The sequence below is a fragment of the Bufo bufo genome, chromosome 6 (assembly GCF_905171765.1).
Source record: "Bufo bufo chromosome 6, aBufBuf1.1, whole genome shotgun sequence".
In the NCBI taxonomy this organism is placed as follows: domain Eukaryota; kingdom Metazoa; phylum Chordata; class Amphibia; order Anura; family Bufonidae; genus Bufo; species Bufo bufo.
In genome coordinates, this window is record NC_053394.1 from 428,673,449 (window position 1) to 428,691,286 (window position 17,838).

Sequence of the window (17,838 nt, forward strand, 5' to 3'; positions counted from 1 at the left end):
GGCCAAAACAGAGGCCGGAAACTTCCAGAGGCGGAGGATTGTGTGTCGTCCTTCGAGCAGCATGTCAGACGGTTCTATATGTATATGCTGGACACGGGGGGAGGGGAAATACACTGTGGGACAGATGGCTTTACAGTTCGTGTTCCGAGCGGTTTTTTTTTCTTTCTGAAAATTGACCTTCGACACGTTTTCTTTACCATTTTTTTTTTCTCCTTTATTATTTTTGTTGCCTTCTCAAAGTTTGTCATTTTTTTTCCTTTTCTAATCGGGACTTTAACAGCAGCCTTTTGCCATTTAAACATACACAATATTAAGCAAGATATTTTTTGTTTTTTTCTCATTTTTTTTTTTAACCTTACAGGGGAGGGGGCAGTGTAAGGGGGGAGGCCGGATAAGGCTGGTAAATTAGGCCGGGGCACAGAACATGAAGGGGGGGGGGGGGGGGGGGGGGAGTTAAGTGCAGCTCTGATCAAAACTGATTTGATACAATTTGTTAAACGTCTCTTACGATTATTATTTTTTCTTTTTCTTTTCTTCCTTCTGGGACATGCACGCTCAAAAAGAAGAAGGAGTTAATCACCACACATGGTAAGGAGAAAAATAAAAATAAAAAATCAGGCTAAAATAGAAGGGACCAAAAAAAAAAAAAAATGTAACATCGGAAGGACACAAAAAAAACTAAAAAAACAAAAAACTACATTCAGTTCTTCAAAATTAAACAAAAAAAAAACAAAACTAAAAACATTAGGTTTTTTCAAAATATTGAAGTGGCTGGAAATTCTGAAATGTACGACCCGTCCACTTGTTGAGCTGGGAAGGAAACATTTTTAGTTATTTTTAATTTTCTTTTTAACGTCAGTGTCATTTTTCTGCAGGGAGGAGGAGGGTCCGTCTTGTGCGACTCCGAGGGGGCAGGGGGAGGGCTAGCTGCCGATTTTTGAATAGTTTCCCTTTAAAAAAGGAACAGATGCTGAATTGTGACTCCCGATCCAGTCCACGTTGAGCACATAGTGATCAGAAATATGCTTTATACACCTATATAAAAAAAAAAAAAAAGTTGGGAGGGGCCACACAGCGTCCAACAATTCTCTTAAAAAATTTGCAGACTTGAAGATCCCGTCGGTAGATCCTTGCACATCCTGCCAGCGGGTGGGCGGGGAGGGGGCGGCTTAGGGTGTCCAGGTAGAAGACCTCTGTGACATGATGTAAGGCCTTCTGCGCCGATTCAGTGCTGTTCTACAGTCACAGGGCCCATCCCCCCTCCCCAGTTTCATACAAATGTTTTTGGCACCTCTGAAACTGTGTGTGTATTCCTTTAAATGGAGGAGGTCACTTCCAGAAATGGTGGTGGGGGGGGGGGATAAGAATGAAGAAAAGAAAAAGAATTTGTTTTGTGTGTGTGCGGGGCGGGGGGTAATTTTCCTATTTTTGGTTGCCGACTTGTTCACTGGACGCCACGGTTCCCTCCGTTTTGGCGTTCTCATTTACGGATATCACTAGAGCTTCGCGTTCTTCCATTTTGCTTCTCTTCAGTTCCAGCTGCTCGTTCTGGTCTCCGTTCTGCCTCTTGGTCGGGAGGGAGGCCGAGGCGGAGGCGTGGGTGGCCAGCATGTGCAGGGGGCTAGCGGCAGCTGTAAGGGGCAGGGAGAGGAGACCACATTAGTTCTTACATTATGCAGGTGTCTCTCTAACTTGCCAGTCCCTTACAGGACACGTCCACCTTCACAAACAGTGGATCAAACACGAAGCAACTTTGTGTCTACAGCTTTGTCTCCATGGTAACAGACTACCCTCAAACCCTGTGTAGTCTGACCCTGTAGTCAGTTATTTGTTTTGGTAGCTGCCACATCGAGCATCATTTTTAGGCTTAGGTTGTGCAGATTATTCACACCCACAAATATTCATGAGGGCGGGCTCAGGCATTGTTGGTACACGCCCCCACAGCTTTGCTGCAGCATGTAAACAAAGCAAGAATACCAGAACCATGCAAAGGTGCAAGTATGTTTTTTTATGCAAGTCCTGATGAGTTTGTTTTTTTCCCCATTACTCGGATAACCCCTTTGAAGGCTATGTCTATCTTCACACCCAAATATTCTCCATGGTAGCAGACAAGTGTGATCTGCAGCCTCACGCGTTCCTCCATCTGCCCCCTACTTCATGGTGACGTACATTTGGTAGGTTAGAAAGGAAACGTGGCTGCAGGATCCGACTACAGAGCATTTGTTTGTTGTCTGTTACCATGGAGATGTAGACACATCAGGAAAAACATTGCTTCGTTTTACATGCACTGACAGAATAATAAAGGTGGACATGGCCTATAAAGGGGTCCTCTCACCTTCAGTAAGTGGCATTTATCATGTAGAGGAAGTGAATACAAGGCACTTACTAATGTATTGTTATTATCCATATTGCTTCCTTTGCTGGCTGGATTTATTTTTCCATCACATTATACACGGCTCGTTTCCACGGTTACAGACCACCCTGCAATCCATCAGTGGTGGTCGTGCTTGCACACTATAGGAAAAAGCAGTAGCCTATGTGCGCTCCCCATCCACCAGAGAGGCTGACACTTTTTCCTATAGTGTGCAAGCACGACCAACACTGATGGATTGCAGGGTGGTCTGTAACCATGGAAACGAGCAGTGTATAATGTGATGGAAAAATGAATCCAGCCAGCAAAGGAAGCAATATGGATAATAACAATACATTAGTAAGTGTCTTGTATTAACTTCCTCTACGTGATAAATGCCACTTACTGAAGAGAGACAACCCCTGCCCGATTTGGAGAGGTGCGGGTGACGGGGGCATTACACAAAGTGCACGGACCCTTAAAGAAGACCCCCCCCCCCCCCCCCATGGACAGACTAGGGCGTCTTTACTTTACAGAGAAATGCTCTTGGAGGGGGTGACCTCTAACCACAGTGTGACGTTATGGCTCTGCCCTGGGCCACGGTGACAACTAGAGGAACACAAGACAGACACAGCGGATCCTACCTCGGACTCCATTTCCTCTCCACAGTCGGTGGCCGTCAATCATGGAGTAGTTGGCGTTTGCTGAAAAAACACACCCAGCTAAGGATCGGGATCTGAGGAGCGTCCCGCAAACCGTAATATACTTAAAGGGGAAGGGATCAGACGTGTGACCAATAAGGGGGCATCGTGTGGACGCCTTAAAGGGCCCATCCTCATGCAGCTTGAACATTGTATGACTGAAATACCAATATCTCTGCTTGCTTTCATCCAGAGGCCGAAACACGTTCAGATCCTAATACTTCTAGCAGCTGAGGGTTTGTCACAATTGTACCCAGGGTCAACAACCTGCTGTGAGCTAAACCTCTCTTCGGTGCTCATGGTTTGCTACAGTGCATCAGTGAAGGCATGGGTGTAAACTAAAGCATTCCCATTCACTGATGGCAAGCAGAGATGGATTTACAGAGTTGTCAGTGATTTGACATGGATGGCTGGAACTAAGGTTAGACCATCAATATGGGTAGCTCCCCTTTAAGATTTATTAACCCCTTAGTGAACGGCCTGTGTGGGGCTTTAGTGGCTAAGCGTTTTTTCACCTTCCGGGAGCTATAACTTTTTAATTTTTCCGTCTCGTTTTTTGAAGATTTTAATATTACCGATTAACCTGTACTGACCCCTTCTGGGAGGGGGATGGGGAAAAAACAGCGACACTGCCGCCGAGGTTTTAAGTTATACATTTTTCGGCATAACTTTATTCTCTGAGTCAGTACAAACAAAAAACGAAAAAAATTTTTATGGCTCTTGGGGTGTGATTATGAAAACCTTATTTTTTTATTCTACAGAGCTGTGTGAGGGCTGGATTTTTGAGGGACAACTTTGTTTTCAGCAGTCATTTTGGGGTAGATGACATGTTTTGATCACAATTTTTTTGGTGGCGAATAAGCAAAAAAAAAAACAACAACTATTCTGCCATTTTTAGGTTAAGTTGTTCACCCTACAGGATAAGTTGTAGTGCGGGACGATACGGACGTGAATTTCTATTTACGAGGGGACTTCAATAGATCTTTGATTGCTTCTCTAATTCTCTGTATTGCTCATGCAGTGCAGAGTATTATCAGTGCCATACTGACCGTCACCATCAGGGAAACACGGCAGGCGTGGAGCCGCCATTAGGCTCCAGGGTGCTGTGCACAGACGTCGGAACCCCCCACAATCTCATTTGTGGGGTGCCGATGGCAGTCTGCTCCCTCTGTAACCCTTTAGATGCCACGGTCGCTACTGACCGCAGCATCTAAGGGGCTAATTGGCCCGGATCGGTGCTTCCGCCAATCAGGGCTGTTATAGAGCAGGAGTCCGGCTCTCACATGAGAACTGTGCTCCCGCTCTCCACTGCACAGAAGACCCGCGCATCGCTTAGACTGGGTCACCATTGGTGGTCACTAAGGGGTTAATACAAGACTGGAGGAGCCCTTTATAGGGACCCTGTCCTGCTGATTGGGGACTGCACTTATCAGTGACTCAATGCGATTTGTCCAGGGTGCGACTATAGAGTGACGGCATGAGAAGAGACCAGAGGGTCCGGCCTGGTGCGACAGAGACCGCCGCTTCCCTGAGCTGAAGCACCAAGCCGGCAGCTTTCCAGGAATCCTACGGCAGCCCATTACCTGGTGACTGCGGGGGATGGGTAGCTGCAGCCATTTTGGTTTACTGCGGTTGTTCTGCACCATATGGAAGGCTGTGAGGGACTCTTAGGAGGTCCTCATCCGGGACAGAATTTTGGCCCCACGTCTGGATCCCTCCACTCCCTTGTCTTACCTGTAGTGACCTGTCCTTGGATGGCAGTGGTGATGGGCACGACGTGCGTCCCGTTCTGTGTGACCGCTTTGATGGGGAGCTGGTGTTGACCTAGAGGAGCTTGCTGCACTATAGTGACTGTCTGCAGGGGGGCGGACGACGAGGTCTGGATGATCCGGCTCGCTGTGCCGAGCGCTGGGTGATTCATCGCAGGAATTGCTTCTACTTTTACTGCAACAAGAAGGACAAGGTTCCATCACTGCACGATCCTATTCACTGACAGCAAGCAGAGAGCTGGAAAACGTCGATTAGAAACTCTGGACACAGCCGCCATCGCCCGCTTCACTCACCTTTGACCTCTTTGTGGTCTCCATTCTCTTGAGGCTCTAGTTTCGGCTGGGCGACCACTGCAGCTTGTGCTACCACAGCCTGCCCGCTGACCGTGTAGGTGTTGACAGGAGTGAGGCCAGAGACGTTGGTGACCGAGACGGCGGGTATCTGGTGGACCACGTGCACGGTCTGCATTACTGTCTGCTGGGACGTGGTGACTGGCGTGGCCACCGTGTAGGTTACTGGTTTTATCGTCTGTTGGAGCTGCCGTTGCACAGTGATGAGGACCGGTTGGCTAGAGAGGGGGGATCCTGCGCAGGACAAAGAAAAATCACTCTCACAACGCAGCAGAGCCAAGCCAGTCAGATGTAGCAGGTATGGCTGTGTCATCCATGGTTTACCTAGGACTGCATGTAAATCCCCAGGGCACAAACACTGCAACCCAAAGTACAACAACTTCAGCTCTGCTACATCTGCAAAACGCAAGACTATAATTGGCAGGTAACGACTCAGATTAACATTGCCCTATCTCAGTATCACAGAGCTCCAGATCCCAGCACAGGGTGAAAGAGGATTCTGTTTTACTGCGGTCACCACTGGGGGGGGGGAAGAGATCCTGCAGTCACCACTGGGGGGGGGGAGGGGGAGAGATCCTGCAGTCACCACTGGGGGGGGAGGGGGAGAGATCCTGCAGTCACCACTGGGGGGGGGGGGGGAGAGAGAGATCCTGCAGTCACCACTGGGGGGGGGGGGGGGGGGGGGGGGAGATCCTGCAGTCACCACTGGGGGGGGGGGGGGAAGAGATCCTGCAGTCACCACTGGGGGGGGGTCGCTCCTCCAGTCCACCACTAGGGGAAGGGGGGTCATTCCTCCAGTCCACCACTAGGGGAAGGGGGGGGGGGGGTCGCTCCTCCAGTCCACCACTAGGGGAAGGGGGGGGGGGGGTTCGCTCCTCCAGTCACCACTAGGGGAAGGGGGGTCATTCCTCCAGTCCACCACTAGGGGAAGGGGGGGGGGGGGGGGTCGCTCCTCCAGTCCACCACTAGGGGAAGGGGGGGGGGGGGTTCGCTCCTCCAGTCCACCACTAGGGGAAGGGGGGGGGGGGGGGGGGTTCGCTCCTCCAGTCCACCACTAGGGGAAGGGGGGGGGTTCGCTCCTCCAGTCCAGGCATCTTGGACGGATTTCGGCTACTCTCACACTCACGTTTGGTGCAGATCAGTCATGGATCTGCTGCACAAACACATCCGTTCAGATAATACAACCGCATGCATCCGTTCAGAATGGATCCGTTTGTGTTATCTTTAACATAGCCAAAACGGGACGGATCCGTGTTCTATTGTGCCAGATTGTGTCAGTGAAAACGGATCCGTCCCCATTGACTTACATTGTGTGCCCGGACGGATCCGTTTGGCTCAGTTTCGTCAGACGGACACCAGAACGCTGCGTCCGCCTCCAGAGCGGAATGGAGACTGAACGGAGGAAGAGTGATGCATTCTGAGCGGATCCTTTTCCATTCAGAATGCATTACTGATCCGTTTTGGACGCTTGTGAGAGCGCTGAACGGATCCCACAAACGGAAAGCCAAAACGCCAGTGTGAAAGTAGCCTTAGGCTGCGTTCATCTCCTTACATTATTGGTGTGAACGCAGCCTTGGACCCACCAGGAGAAAGCCTATCCGCCGAGCAGCGTTACCTGGAGCGCTCTGTGCAAACCGTGCTTCCTGGATCACTGCAAGCTTTGGCTGGATGGAGCTGGGTTCGGGATCCATGGGGATCGGGGAGCCCTCTCTGGACAGGCTCTCTGGAGTCTGGACGCCACTTGAATGTGCGGACAACACACCCGAGTGGTTGGGAGACGCTGGTGCACTCCTGAGAAGAAGGGACCACAAGGAAATCACCATCGACACAGTTACACTTCCTACTTCATACTTCTTGGTCCCTGTCTGATAGTCCGGCACCCTTCAGGGGTCACTGATGCCTAACTAAAGAGATTTTGACTGTAAAAAGGCTCCTCGGAATATGCACGGGGTCAGCGAAGAGACGCTCCCCCTCCGCCGCAGCTTTTAGTCCCCACTGTTGTGGCCGTTTCCATTGGACGTCTGCTATTCAAATTCTTGCCACTTGGGGGAGACAGAGAACTGAGGAGGGATTGAATGCCAGGCGGTTGGCTTGGGACGGATAACCAGCTGGAGTGTAACCTAGCTCCGGGGAATGGGGGGCTTGATTGGCGAGGGCGGGAGAGCAGATGGAGTCCAATCAGAGTCTTTAAGGTTAGATTTCATCTGCAATATCAAACTGTACATGAGGTGGCCAATGTGTGTCTCGACCACTGAAAGGGGTGACCCCAAGAGATAAAACCACCCCTTTCCGACCGTTGGAGCCCTGCAGATCACCAGGATGCCGAGCACCCTGGATGAATCGGCAGGTCGAGCATGCACATCGCCTCTCCATTCACTGTCTATGGGACTGCCATCATTCGGGGATGTTCTCCTAACTGGTGGGGTCTGACCGCTGGGATCAGATCTCGGGACAAGTCACTGCTGCCAGGCGCAAACCCATGGAGAATATAGAACACTGCTATTGGGAAAGCCAAGGGCCGCGTCAGTCCCTGGAGGGAAGGAGGAACCGGATTTCACATGGCCGCTACTGGTCACGTGACTGATCATGTGACTACTGGGACGACAGCAGTAGGATATAACTTGACCCAGCACAGCCCTGACTTTTCATGATGTATAGTGTAAATAAATAATCACTGATATCTGGATATGGACAAGCCCTTGAAGGCCACACGCTGCCATGTCCATACTACAGGTGAGCAACTCAATTCACAGTTCGACCTGAAGTTAAGATTTGGCAAATGACTAAGTGCGCGCCTAGTCGGCAGCTCTGGGTTTCTGGGCAATATATATGTGTTGTCTGAAGAAAGGGGGGGTCATTAATCTCTCATTACGGGGGGCGCCTAGCATGGGTGCGGGATATTGTAGGCCAGGCAACGCTCCTCTGGGTTTCTGGGAAAGATATTCAAATTAGCTTTCCTAATCCTATCTGATGCTAGCAGATGTAAGATATGCAAATTTACATATATTTTTCCCAGAAACCCAGAGGAGCGTTAACTGACTTATAATACTCCTCGGCGCCCTCCATAAGGAGGAATAGTACCGGCACCAAGGCCTCTCAGGAATCTGATTCGTGCAGAATCTATTCAGGTCCGAATCAAACTTTCGGTGAATCGGACCCGATACTAATTTCAAGAAATTTTCTTCTTTAGCATACAGTACTGGCGGCACTGGGAGAAACTGGAGGCTGTGGTCGCTGTCATCAAGGCTCGGGGTAATGGGTGGGAAAGAGATACCCCCTTACTTTATACAAATTCCTACTGGATGGGGAGTCCTTAGAAATACACTCAGGCCGAGGCTACATGGCTCCTTGGGCTTTAAGTGAACCGGGCTGCATCGTCATAGTTGCAGTAAACCCAACCCTGAATTTCTAGTGACACAATCCCGGAAACTGCAGGTCGCAACGCTCCCCCATTCACTGACATTAGGTGCAGCGCTACACCCCGATCCTGGACCACGCGTTGCAGCGCTACATACCGAGGCTGCGGAGAGATCTCAGAGCCCGAGAATGTTCCTGAACTAGAAGGAAAAATACTGCCCGAGCACCGCCACACTGGACACAAGATGGACGTGGGGATTGGACTTCGGGATTGGATTTCTGTCCATACCTTGAAGAAAGAGGTCCTAGAGGGGTCCTGAAGCACGGCACGCCCCGGGGCCTTCGTTTCCTAAACGCTTGCTCTATGAGTTTGCTTTCCGAGGCGGGGTCTATCCTCCAGAAGGAACCTTTCCCGGGCTCTTCCTGGGACCGCGGGACTTTGATGAAGTATCGGTTAAGGGAGAGGTTGTGACGGATTGAATTCTGCGGAAACACAGCGAGCAACGTACAGAATGTGAACACAAGGACTCCGCTCTGTTCACACCACGGATCAATCACTAGACAGAAACCACAGTAGGCGGTGGAGGTCTGGGCTGTAGAACGTCCACCATTCCCACCATGGCACAGGCGTGGCTCCTTCCCCATACTGGTGACCATGCCCCCGCCTCACACCCACCTGCCAGCCTTTGTCCGCTGTCCTGTAGTAGGGGTAGTTTTTCGTGATGTGCGTGTAGATACCGTTTAACGTCAGCTGCTTGTCCGGGGCCATTGTGATTGCTTGTACTATGAGCTGTGCGTAAGAGTAGGGGGGCTTAGAGTCATCCTGCCGAATACAAGAAGAAAGCGGGCGGTTACCTGGTGGCACACTAGGGGGCAACCCCAGCAGGAGAGACGCCCGCCAAAAATCACTGTATCGCTCACCTTTGGGCTGTCTCCACCAGAGGCTTCTTTGTCGTTTTCCAGCTGGGAGTTGTCGGTCATTAGGTGGAGGTCTGCGGCAATGACGCGGCCCATTTTATACCCTGACGAGCCGGCGCCGCGAGGACTTGACGGGCAGGAATTTGCAGCACTGGCGAAAGGAAACATGATGGGTCAAATGAGTGATGCCCCTTACCGGAAACAGTCAGCAAGCCTGCTGCAACATCCCTCAGCTGAGCTCGTAAATTGCAGGGGGCAGATGGTTTTGCCTACATTATAATGTACAGTGGTGTAAAGAGGACACTTCCCAAAGACCGACCGAGCAGGGGGTGCTGGGAGATTTCACTACAATACGGCCTCTGACCTGTGCAGGTAGGTGCAGCCCATGACGAGGCGCTCGAGTACCCCGCCTCCCCGAGTAACAGCCGGGGTCACTCACCTGATCGTTCCGGTGGGGGAGGGCAGAGGACTGATCAGATGAGCCATGTTGTCTGGAATGTTTATGGTCAGGGGGGAGATCTGCGGCTGCACGGGCTTGATGGGGGATTCGGGCGCCTCCTGCTTCTCCTTCTTGTCACACGAGAGAGCAGTGAAGGTGATCTTGATATTTGTGCTGGGAAACCTGAAGGTGCATCTGTGGAAAGAGGAAGTGCAAAGGGTTAACATAAGGCATCAAACTGGTGATACACAGGACATATAGATGAAGACCCCCCACCCACCCCCGACCTGGATTCACAATACTGCTGGTGGCTATGGGAAACCATCAGCAAGCTTGCAGAGACACCCTTCTAGTGCTGATGATATATAAACAACGCTCCCACAATCACTAGAACAAGCAGGAAGAGTGCAGCTCTGAAGTTGTGAATGCAGCTCTGGAGTATTACATAGGCCATTTAGTCTGCAATAAACATGGCGGTAAGTAAAGGGTGGAGGATGCACGTTACTCTGGTGGGCGCCACCGTGTGCTGCATGTACAGAAGTCTCCTGCTGACAGGCGGCCAATGAGAGCAATGGAAACGGCACAAAGCGCAGAAAGAGCAGCTCGGTGACTCCACCCCCCACCTCTAAAACAGACCGCCAGCCCGGTGACCCCTCCCCCACCTCTAAAACAGACCGCCTGCCCGGTGACTCCTCCCCAACCGCTAAAACAGACCGCCTGCCCAGTGACTCCTCCCCAACCGCTAAAACAGACCGCCTGCCCGGTGACTCCTCCCCAACCGCTAAAACAGACTGCCTGCCCGGTGACTCCTCCCCAACCGCTAAAACAGACCGCCTGCCCAGTGACTCCTCCCCAACCGCTAAAACAGACGGCCTGCCCAGTGACTCCTCCAACATCTAAAACAGACGGCCTGCCCAGTGACTCCTCCCCAACCGCTAAAACAGACGGCCTGCCCAGGGACTTCCCCCAAACCTCTAAAACAGACCGCCTGCCCGTGACTCCTCCCCAACCTCTAAAACAGACGGCCTGCCCAGTGACTCCTCCCCAACATCTAAAACAGACGGCCTGCCCAGTGACTCCTCCCCAACCGCTAAAACAGACGGCCTGCCCAGTGACTCCTCCCCAACCGCTAAAACAGACGGCCTGCCCAGTGACTCCTCCCCAACCGCTAAAACAGACCGCCTGCCCAGTGACTCCTCCCCAACCGCTAAAACAGACCGCCTGCCCGGTGACTCCTCCCCAACCGCTAAAACAGACTGCCTGCCCGGTGACTCCTCCCCAACCGCTAAAACAGACCGCCTGCCCAGTGACTCCTCCCCAACCGCTAAAACAGACGGCCTTCCCAGTGACTCCTCCAACATCTAAAACAGACGGCCTGCCCAGTGACTCCTCCCCAACCGCTAAAACAGACGGCCTGCCCAGGGACTTCCCCCCAAACCTCTAAAACAGACCGCCTGCCCGGTGACTCCTCCCCAACCTCTAAAACAGACGGCCTGCCCAGTGACTCCTCCCCAACCGCTAAAACAGACGGCCTGCCCGGTGACTCCTCCCCAACCGCTAAAACAGACGGCCTGCCCGGTGACTCCTCCCCAACCGCTAAAACAGACGGCCTGCCCAGGGACTTCCCCCCCAAACCCCTAAAACAGACGGCCTGCCCGGTGACTCCTCCCCAACCTCTAAAACAGACGGCCTGCCCAGTGACTCCTCCCCAACCGCTAAAACAGACGGCCTGCCCAGTGACTCCTCCCCAACCTCTAAAACAGACCGCCTGCCGCACTGGGTCAGGAGCAACGAAGATGTGCGCTGTAAACTCTGCTGACGTGCGCTCCTCGTGGGGCTGACCGGGGCAGTATGGGGACCGGTCTGAAAGGTTAAAATCAAGGGGCAGGGTCTGGGATTTGATTAGGAAGGGGGGGGGGGGGCCTGCCCTGGGGTTGGTATTTAAGGTATTTCTCTGAGGATGGTGGGAAAATCTCTATACCAGGGCTGGCCAACCTGCGGCCCTCCAGCTGTTTTAAAACTACAATTCCCACCATGCCCTGCTGTAGGCTGATAGCTGTAGGCTGTCTGGGCATGCTGGGAGTTGTAGTTTTGCAACAGCTGGAGGGCCGCAGGTTGGCCAGCCCTGCTCTATACATTTAAGGGTTTGCAATCATTAGTGCTTCTAATTTTACAACGTGTCCTTTATAAACGAGGCCCAAAGCCCCAGAACTGCACCTCTTCCTCTAGGGGCAGTCTATAGATGCATCCAGCACGTGGTCTGTACACGTCAGACACGGCAGGGGCAGCAGGTCAACAATCCCACCCCCTTACATTGCAGCCACCTGCTTTATGGCGGCATCCGTAGCTGAGAGGTGGGAGGAGCCAGGAGGCACCGAGGTGGCCTCCATCTGCAGAACCATGGCTGAACGGCTCTGAAAAGCGACCAGAAATGTGCCGAGATTGGTTGTCACTTCCCATCCCCCGCTCCTCTTGGATGCGCAGGAGAAAGCTCCGGATGATGGGAGTTATATCCAGCACCGGAGACATTAATATCGCTCACGACTGGCTCCTGTAAGACGACTGAGCCGTGCAGCGGAACGGCCAATCACAGGGCAGGATTAGGAGGTGGAAACGGGCACCTAATCACTTCCTCTGAAGATGGTGGATTAAAGCTCCGGATAATCCTCAGCTGCTCATCTCTGCAGCCACATGGAAATGTGTGGTACACTGGCCACCAGACGCCACCTACTCTAGTCACCTCCAGAGCTGCAGTCTGGGAGTTCACTCCTCTCTGCTGCCCCCTTTCTGTCAGTCTTATATTGCACTGGCTTTCTGCAGGATCGGTCCTGCCGAAGGCCGTTACAGGATGAGGCGGCGGCGCCTCGGGGTCAGAGTTTACTTCCTCCTTCGCCGCACGGCCGTGGATCGGCCGATATCGAGAATGATAACACAGGCATCATCCACGGCGCCACGTAACAGCCGGGACCCCTCCTCTACAACCGCAAGGATTCGCTGCATTTAAAGGGGGATCTCCTCCCTTCTGCCATAAGTAAGGTTCAGTCTGACAGCCTGGTTGCTAGGTGATGGACTGCAAGAATGAGTCCTTAGCAACCGGTCAGTCAGACGTCTTCACCTCACCAGCATGACTTACCATACTTATGACCGAAGGGTAAACCAGTTAGGTGGAGCTCCCCTTTAAGAACAGCGAGGGCTGCCATTTTCTGGGCTGAACCACTTACTCTCAAAAGAAGTAGGGGAGATGCTAGACTGAGCGCTACCCGAGACCATGAAACAGCACCTTCACACAGGGTGACACTGTAACAAACCCTTAGCTGTCACCCAAATAAACACAATATAACCCTGTGACCTCCACAAGATCAGCACACTCCTCCCCTGAAATCCTCTGTGCTGCTGGGAGGACCCTGCTCCTTCCACTATGTAACCCTCAGCCTGTGACCTCCACAAGATCAGCACACGCCTCTCCTGAAATCATCTGTGCTGCTGGGAGGACCCTGCTCCTTCCACTATGTAACTCTCAGCCTGTGACCTCCACAAGATCAGCACACTGCTCTCCTGAAATCCTCTGTGCTGCTGGGAGGACCCTGCTCCTTCCACTATGTAACTCTCAGCCTGTGACCTCCACAAGATCAGCACACTCCTCTCCTGACATCCTCTGTGCTGCTGGGAGGACCCTGCTCCATCCACTATATAACACTCAGTCTGTGTGAGGTTGGTGATGTCACCATATATACCCCACAAAACCCTCCCCTCCTCCCACAGAGAACACTGCGCCTGTAAGGGGTTAAGATGGATCATTCATGGTGTTGGAAGAGACGCAGCTGTTACCATAGCGATCTCTCGGCCGCGGAGCTGCGGTGACATTGTCTGCAATACAACAGCTTCACTGGGCAACGACGTACGTGATGAGGAAGCAGAAGATGGCGATGATCGCAGCTCTGGAGTCAGAACCACCAAACTAAGGCTACTGAGAAGAAGTGTGGCCCCTGACATCTCAGGGGCCAATGTAAGGCCTTCAAACCAAAGCCATGATCATCCCACAGTACACAAACCCAACAAGTATCCGCCGGGACGTGAACTGATCTAATTCTGGAGGACGACAAAGATAATTAGGTTTCTATTAACTACAGAAAACTGGGTCAGCAAGATTATACCGAGAAAAGAGACCGAGCGTCACATAATAACTGTATAATATACAACAGCGTCACCATACAGAGCTGTACATGACTACTATCATACTGTCCCAATGTACAAGAATATAACTACTATAATACTGTCCCAATGTACAAGAATATAACTACTATAATACTGCTCCTATGTACAGGAATATAACTACTATAATACTGCTCCTATGTACAAGAATATAACTACTATAATACTGCTCCTATGTACAAGAATATAACTACTATAATACTGCTCCTATGTACAAGAATATAACTACTATCATACTGTCCCAATGTACAAGAATATAACTACTATAATACTGCTCCTATGTACAGGAATATAACTACTATAATACTGCCCCTATGTACAAGAATATAACTACTATAATACTGCTCCTATGTACAAGAATATAACTACTATAATACTGCTCCTATGTACAAGAATATAACTACTATGATACTGCTCCTATGTACAAGAATATAACTACTATAATACTACCTCCTATGTACAAGAATATAACTACTATAATACTGCTCCTATGTACAGGAATATAACTACTATAATACTGCTCCTATGTACAAGAATATAACTACTATAATACTGCTCCTATGTACAAGAATATAACTACTATAATACTGTCCCAATGTACAAGAATATAACTACTATAATACTGCCCCAATGTACAAGAATATAACTACTATAATACTGCTCCTATGTACAAGAATATAACTACTATAATATTGCCTCCTATGTACAAGAATATAACTACTATAATACTGCTCCTATGTACAAGAATATATATACTATAATACTGCTCCTATGTACAAGAATATAACTACTATAATACTGCTCCTATGTACAAGAATATAACTACTATAATACTGCTCCTATGTACAAGAATATAACTACTATAATACTGCCCCCTATGTACAAGAATATAACTACTATAATACTGCTCCTATGTACAAGAATATAACTACTATAATACTGCCTCCTATATACAAGAATATAACTACTATAATACTGCTCCTATGTACAAGAATATAACTACTATAATACTGCTCCTATGTACAATGATATAACTACTATAATACTGCTCCTATGTACAAGAATATAACTACTATAATACTGCTCCTATGTACAAGAATATAACTACTATAATACTGCCTCCTATATACAAGAATATAACTACTATAATACTGCTCCTATGTACAAGAATATAACTACTATAATACTGCTCCTATGTACAAGAATATAACTACTATAATACTGCTCCTATGTACAAGAATATAACTACTATAATATTGCCTCCTATGTACAAGAATATAACTACTATAATACTGCTCCTATGTACAAGAATATAACTACTATAATACTGCTCCTATGTACAAGAATATAACTACTATAATACTGCTCCTATGTACAGGAATATAACTACTATAATACTGCCCCTATGTACAAGAATATAACTACTATAATACTGCTTCTATGTACAAGAATATAACTACTATAATACTGCTCCTATGTACAAGAATATATCTACTATAATACTGCCTCCTATGTACAAGAATATAACTACTATAATACTGCTTCCTATGTACAAGAATATAACTACTATAATACTGCTCCTATGTACAAGAATATAACTACTATAATATTGCTCCTATGTACAAGAATATAACTACTATGATACTGCTCCTATGTACAAGAATATAACTACTATAATACTGCTTCTATGTACAAGAATATAACTACTATAATACTGCTCCTATGTACAAGAATATAACTACTATAATACTGCTCCTATGTACAAGAATATAACTACTATAATACTGCTCCTATGTACAAGAATATAACTACTATAATACTGCTCCTATGTACAGGAATATAACTACTATAATACTGCTCCTATGTACAAGAATATAACTACTATAATACTGCTCCTATGTACAAGAATATAACTACTATAATACTGTCCCAATGTACAAGAATATAACTACTATAATACTGCCCCAATGTACAAGAATATAACTACTATAATACTGCTCCTATGTACAAGAATATAACTACTATAATATTGCCTCCTATGTACAAGAATATAACTACTATAATACTGCTCCTATGTACAAGAATATATATACTATAATACTGCTCCTATGTACAAGAATATAACTACTATAATACTGCTCCTATGTACAAGAATATAACTACTATAATACTGCTCCTATGTACAAGAATATAACTACTATAATACTGCTCCTATGTACAAGAATATAACTACTATAATACTGCCCCTATGTACAAGAATATAACTACTATAATACTGCTCCTATGTACAAGAATATAACTACTATAATACTGCCTCCTATATACAAGAATATAACTACTATAATACTGCTCCTATGTACAAGAATATAACTACTATAATACTGCTCCTATGTACAATGATATAACTACTATAATACTGCTCCTATGTACAAGAATATAACTACTATAATACTGCTCCTATGTACAAGAATATAACTACTATAATACTGCCTCCTATATACAAGAATATAACTACTATAATACTGCTCCTATGTACAAGAATATAACTACTATAATACTGCTCCTATGTACAAGAATATAACTACTATAATACTGCTCCTATGTACAAGAATATAACTACTATAATATTGCCTCCTATGTACAAGAATATAACTACTATAATACTGCTCCTATGTACAAGAATATATATACTATAATACTGCTCCTATGTACAAGAATATAACTACTATAATACTGCTCCTATGTACAAGAATATAACTACTATAATACTGCTCCTATGTACAAGAATATAACTACTATAATACTGCCTCCTATGTACAAGAATATAACTACTATAATACTGCTCCTATGTACAAGAATATAACTACTATAATACTGCTCCTATGTACAAGAATATAACTACTATAATACTGCTCCTATGTACAAGAATATAACTACTATAATACTGCTCCTATGTACAAGAATATAACTACTATAATACTGCTTCTATGTACAAGAATATAACTACTATAATACTGCCTCCTATGTACAAGTATATAACTACTATAATACTGCTCCTATGTACAAGAATATAACTGCTATAATACTGCTCCTATGTACAAGAATATAACTACTATAATACTGCTCCTATGTACAGGAATATAACTACTATAATACTGCTCCCATGTACAAGAATATAACTACTATAATACTGCTCCTATGTACAATAATATAACTACTATAATACTGCTCCTATGTACAAGAATATAACTACTATAATACTGCTCCTATGTACAAGAATATAACTACTATAATACTACTCCTATGTACAAGAATATAACTACTATAATACTGCTCCTATGTGCAAGAATATAACTACTATAATACTGCTCCTATGTACAAGAATATAACTACTATAATACTGCCTCCTATGTACAAGAATATAACTACTATAATACTGCTCCTATGTACAAGAATATAACTACTATAATACTGCTCCTATGTACAAGAATATAACTACTATAATACTGCTCTTATGTACAAGAATATAACTACTATAATACTGCCTCGTATGTACAAGAATATAACTACTATAATACTGCCTCCTATGTACATGGATATAACTACTATAATACTGCTCCTATGTACAAGAATATAGCTACTATAATACTGCTCCTATGTACAATAATATAACTACTATAATACTGCTCCTATGTACAAGAATATAACTACTATAATACTGCTCCTATGTACAAGAATATA

General features: G+C 47.3%; 1 protein-coding gene across 2 annotated transcripts in view; it reads right to left on the reverse strand.

Annotated features, from left to right (window-relative positions):
• Positions 1-346: 346 nt before the first annotated feature.
• FOXK2 (forkhead box K2) overlaps positions 347-17,838 on the reverse strand; it is a 32,687-nt gene continuing 15,195 nt past the window's right edge. Inside the window, exons 2-10 of one of the 2 annotated variants that reach the window (XM_040434881.1) lie at positions 9,886-10,080; positions 9,450-9,597; positions 9,205-9,351; positions 8,818-9,011; positions 6,787-6,962; positions 5,115-5,405; positions 4,786-4,995; positions 2,995-3,054; positions 347-1,631 (exon numbers count right to left, since the gene is read on the reverse strand). In XM_040434881.1, the coding sequence (XP_040290815.1) occupies positions 1,423-1,631; positions 2,995-3,054; positions 4,786-4,995; positions 5,115-5,405; positions 6,787-6,962; positions 8,818-9,011; positions 9,205-9,351; positions 9,450-9,597; positions 9,886-10,080 (1,630 nt within the window). In that variant the 3' untranslated portion in view covers positions 347-1,422. The remainder of the gene's footprint in view (positions 1,632-2,994; positions 3,055-4,785; positions 4,996-5,114; positions 5,406-6,786; positions 6,963-8,817; positions 9,012-9,204; positions 9,352-9,449; positions 9,598-9,885; positions 10,081-17,838) is intronic. The other variant, XM_040434882.1, reaches the window with a different exon arrangement.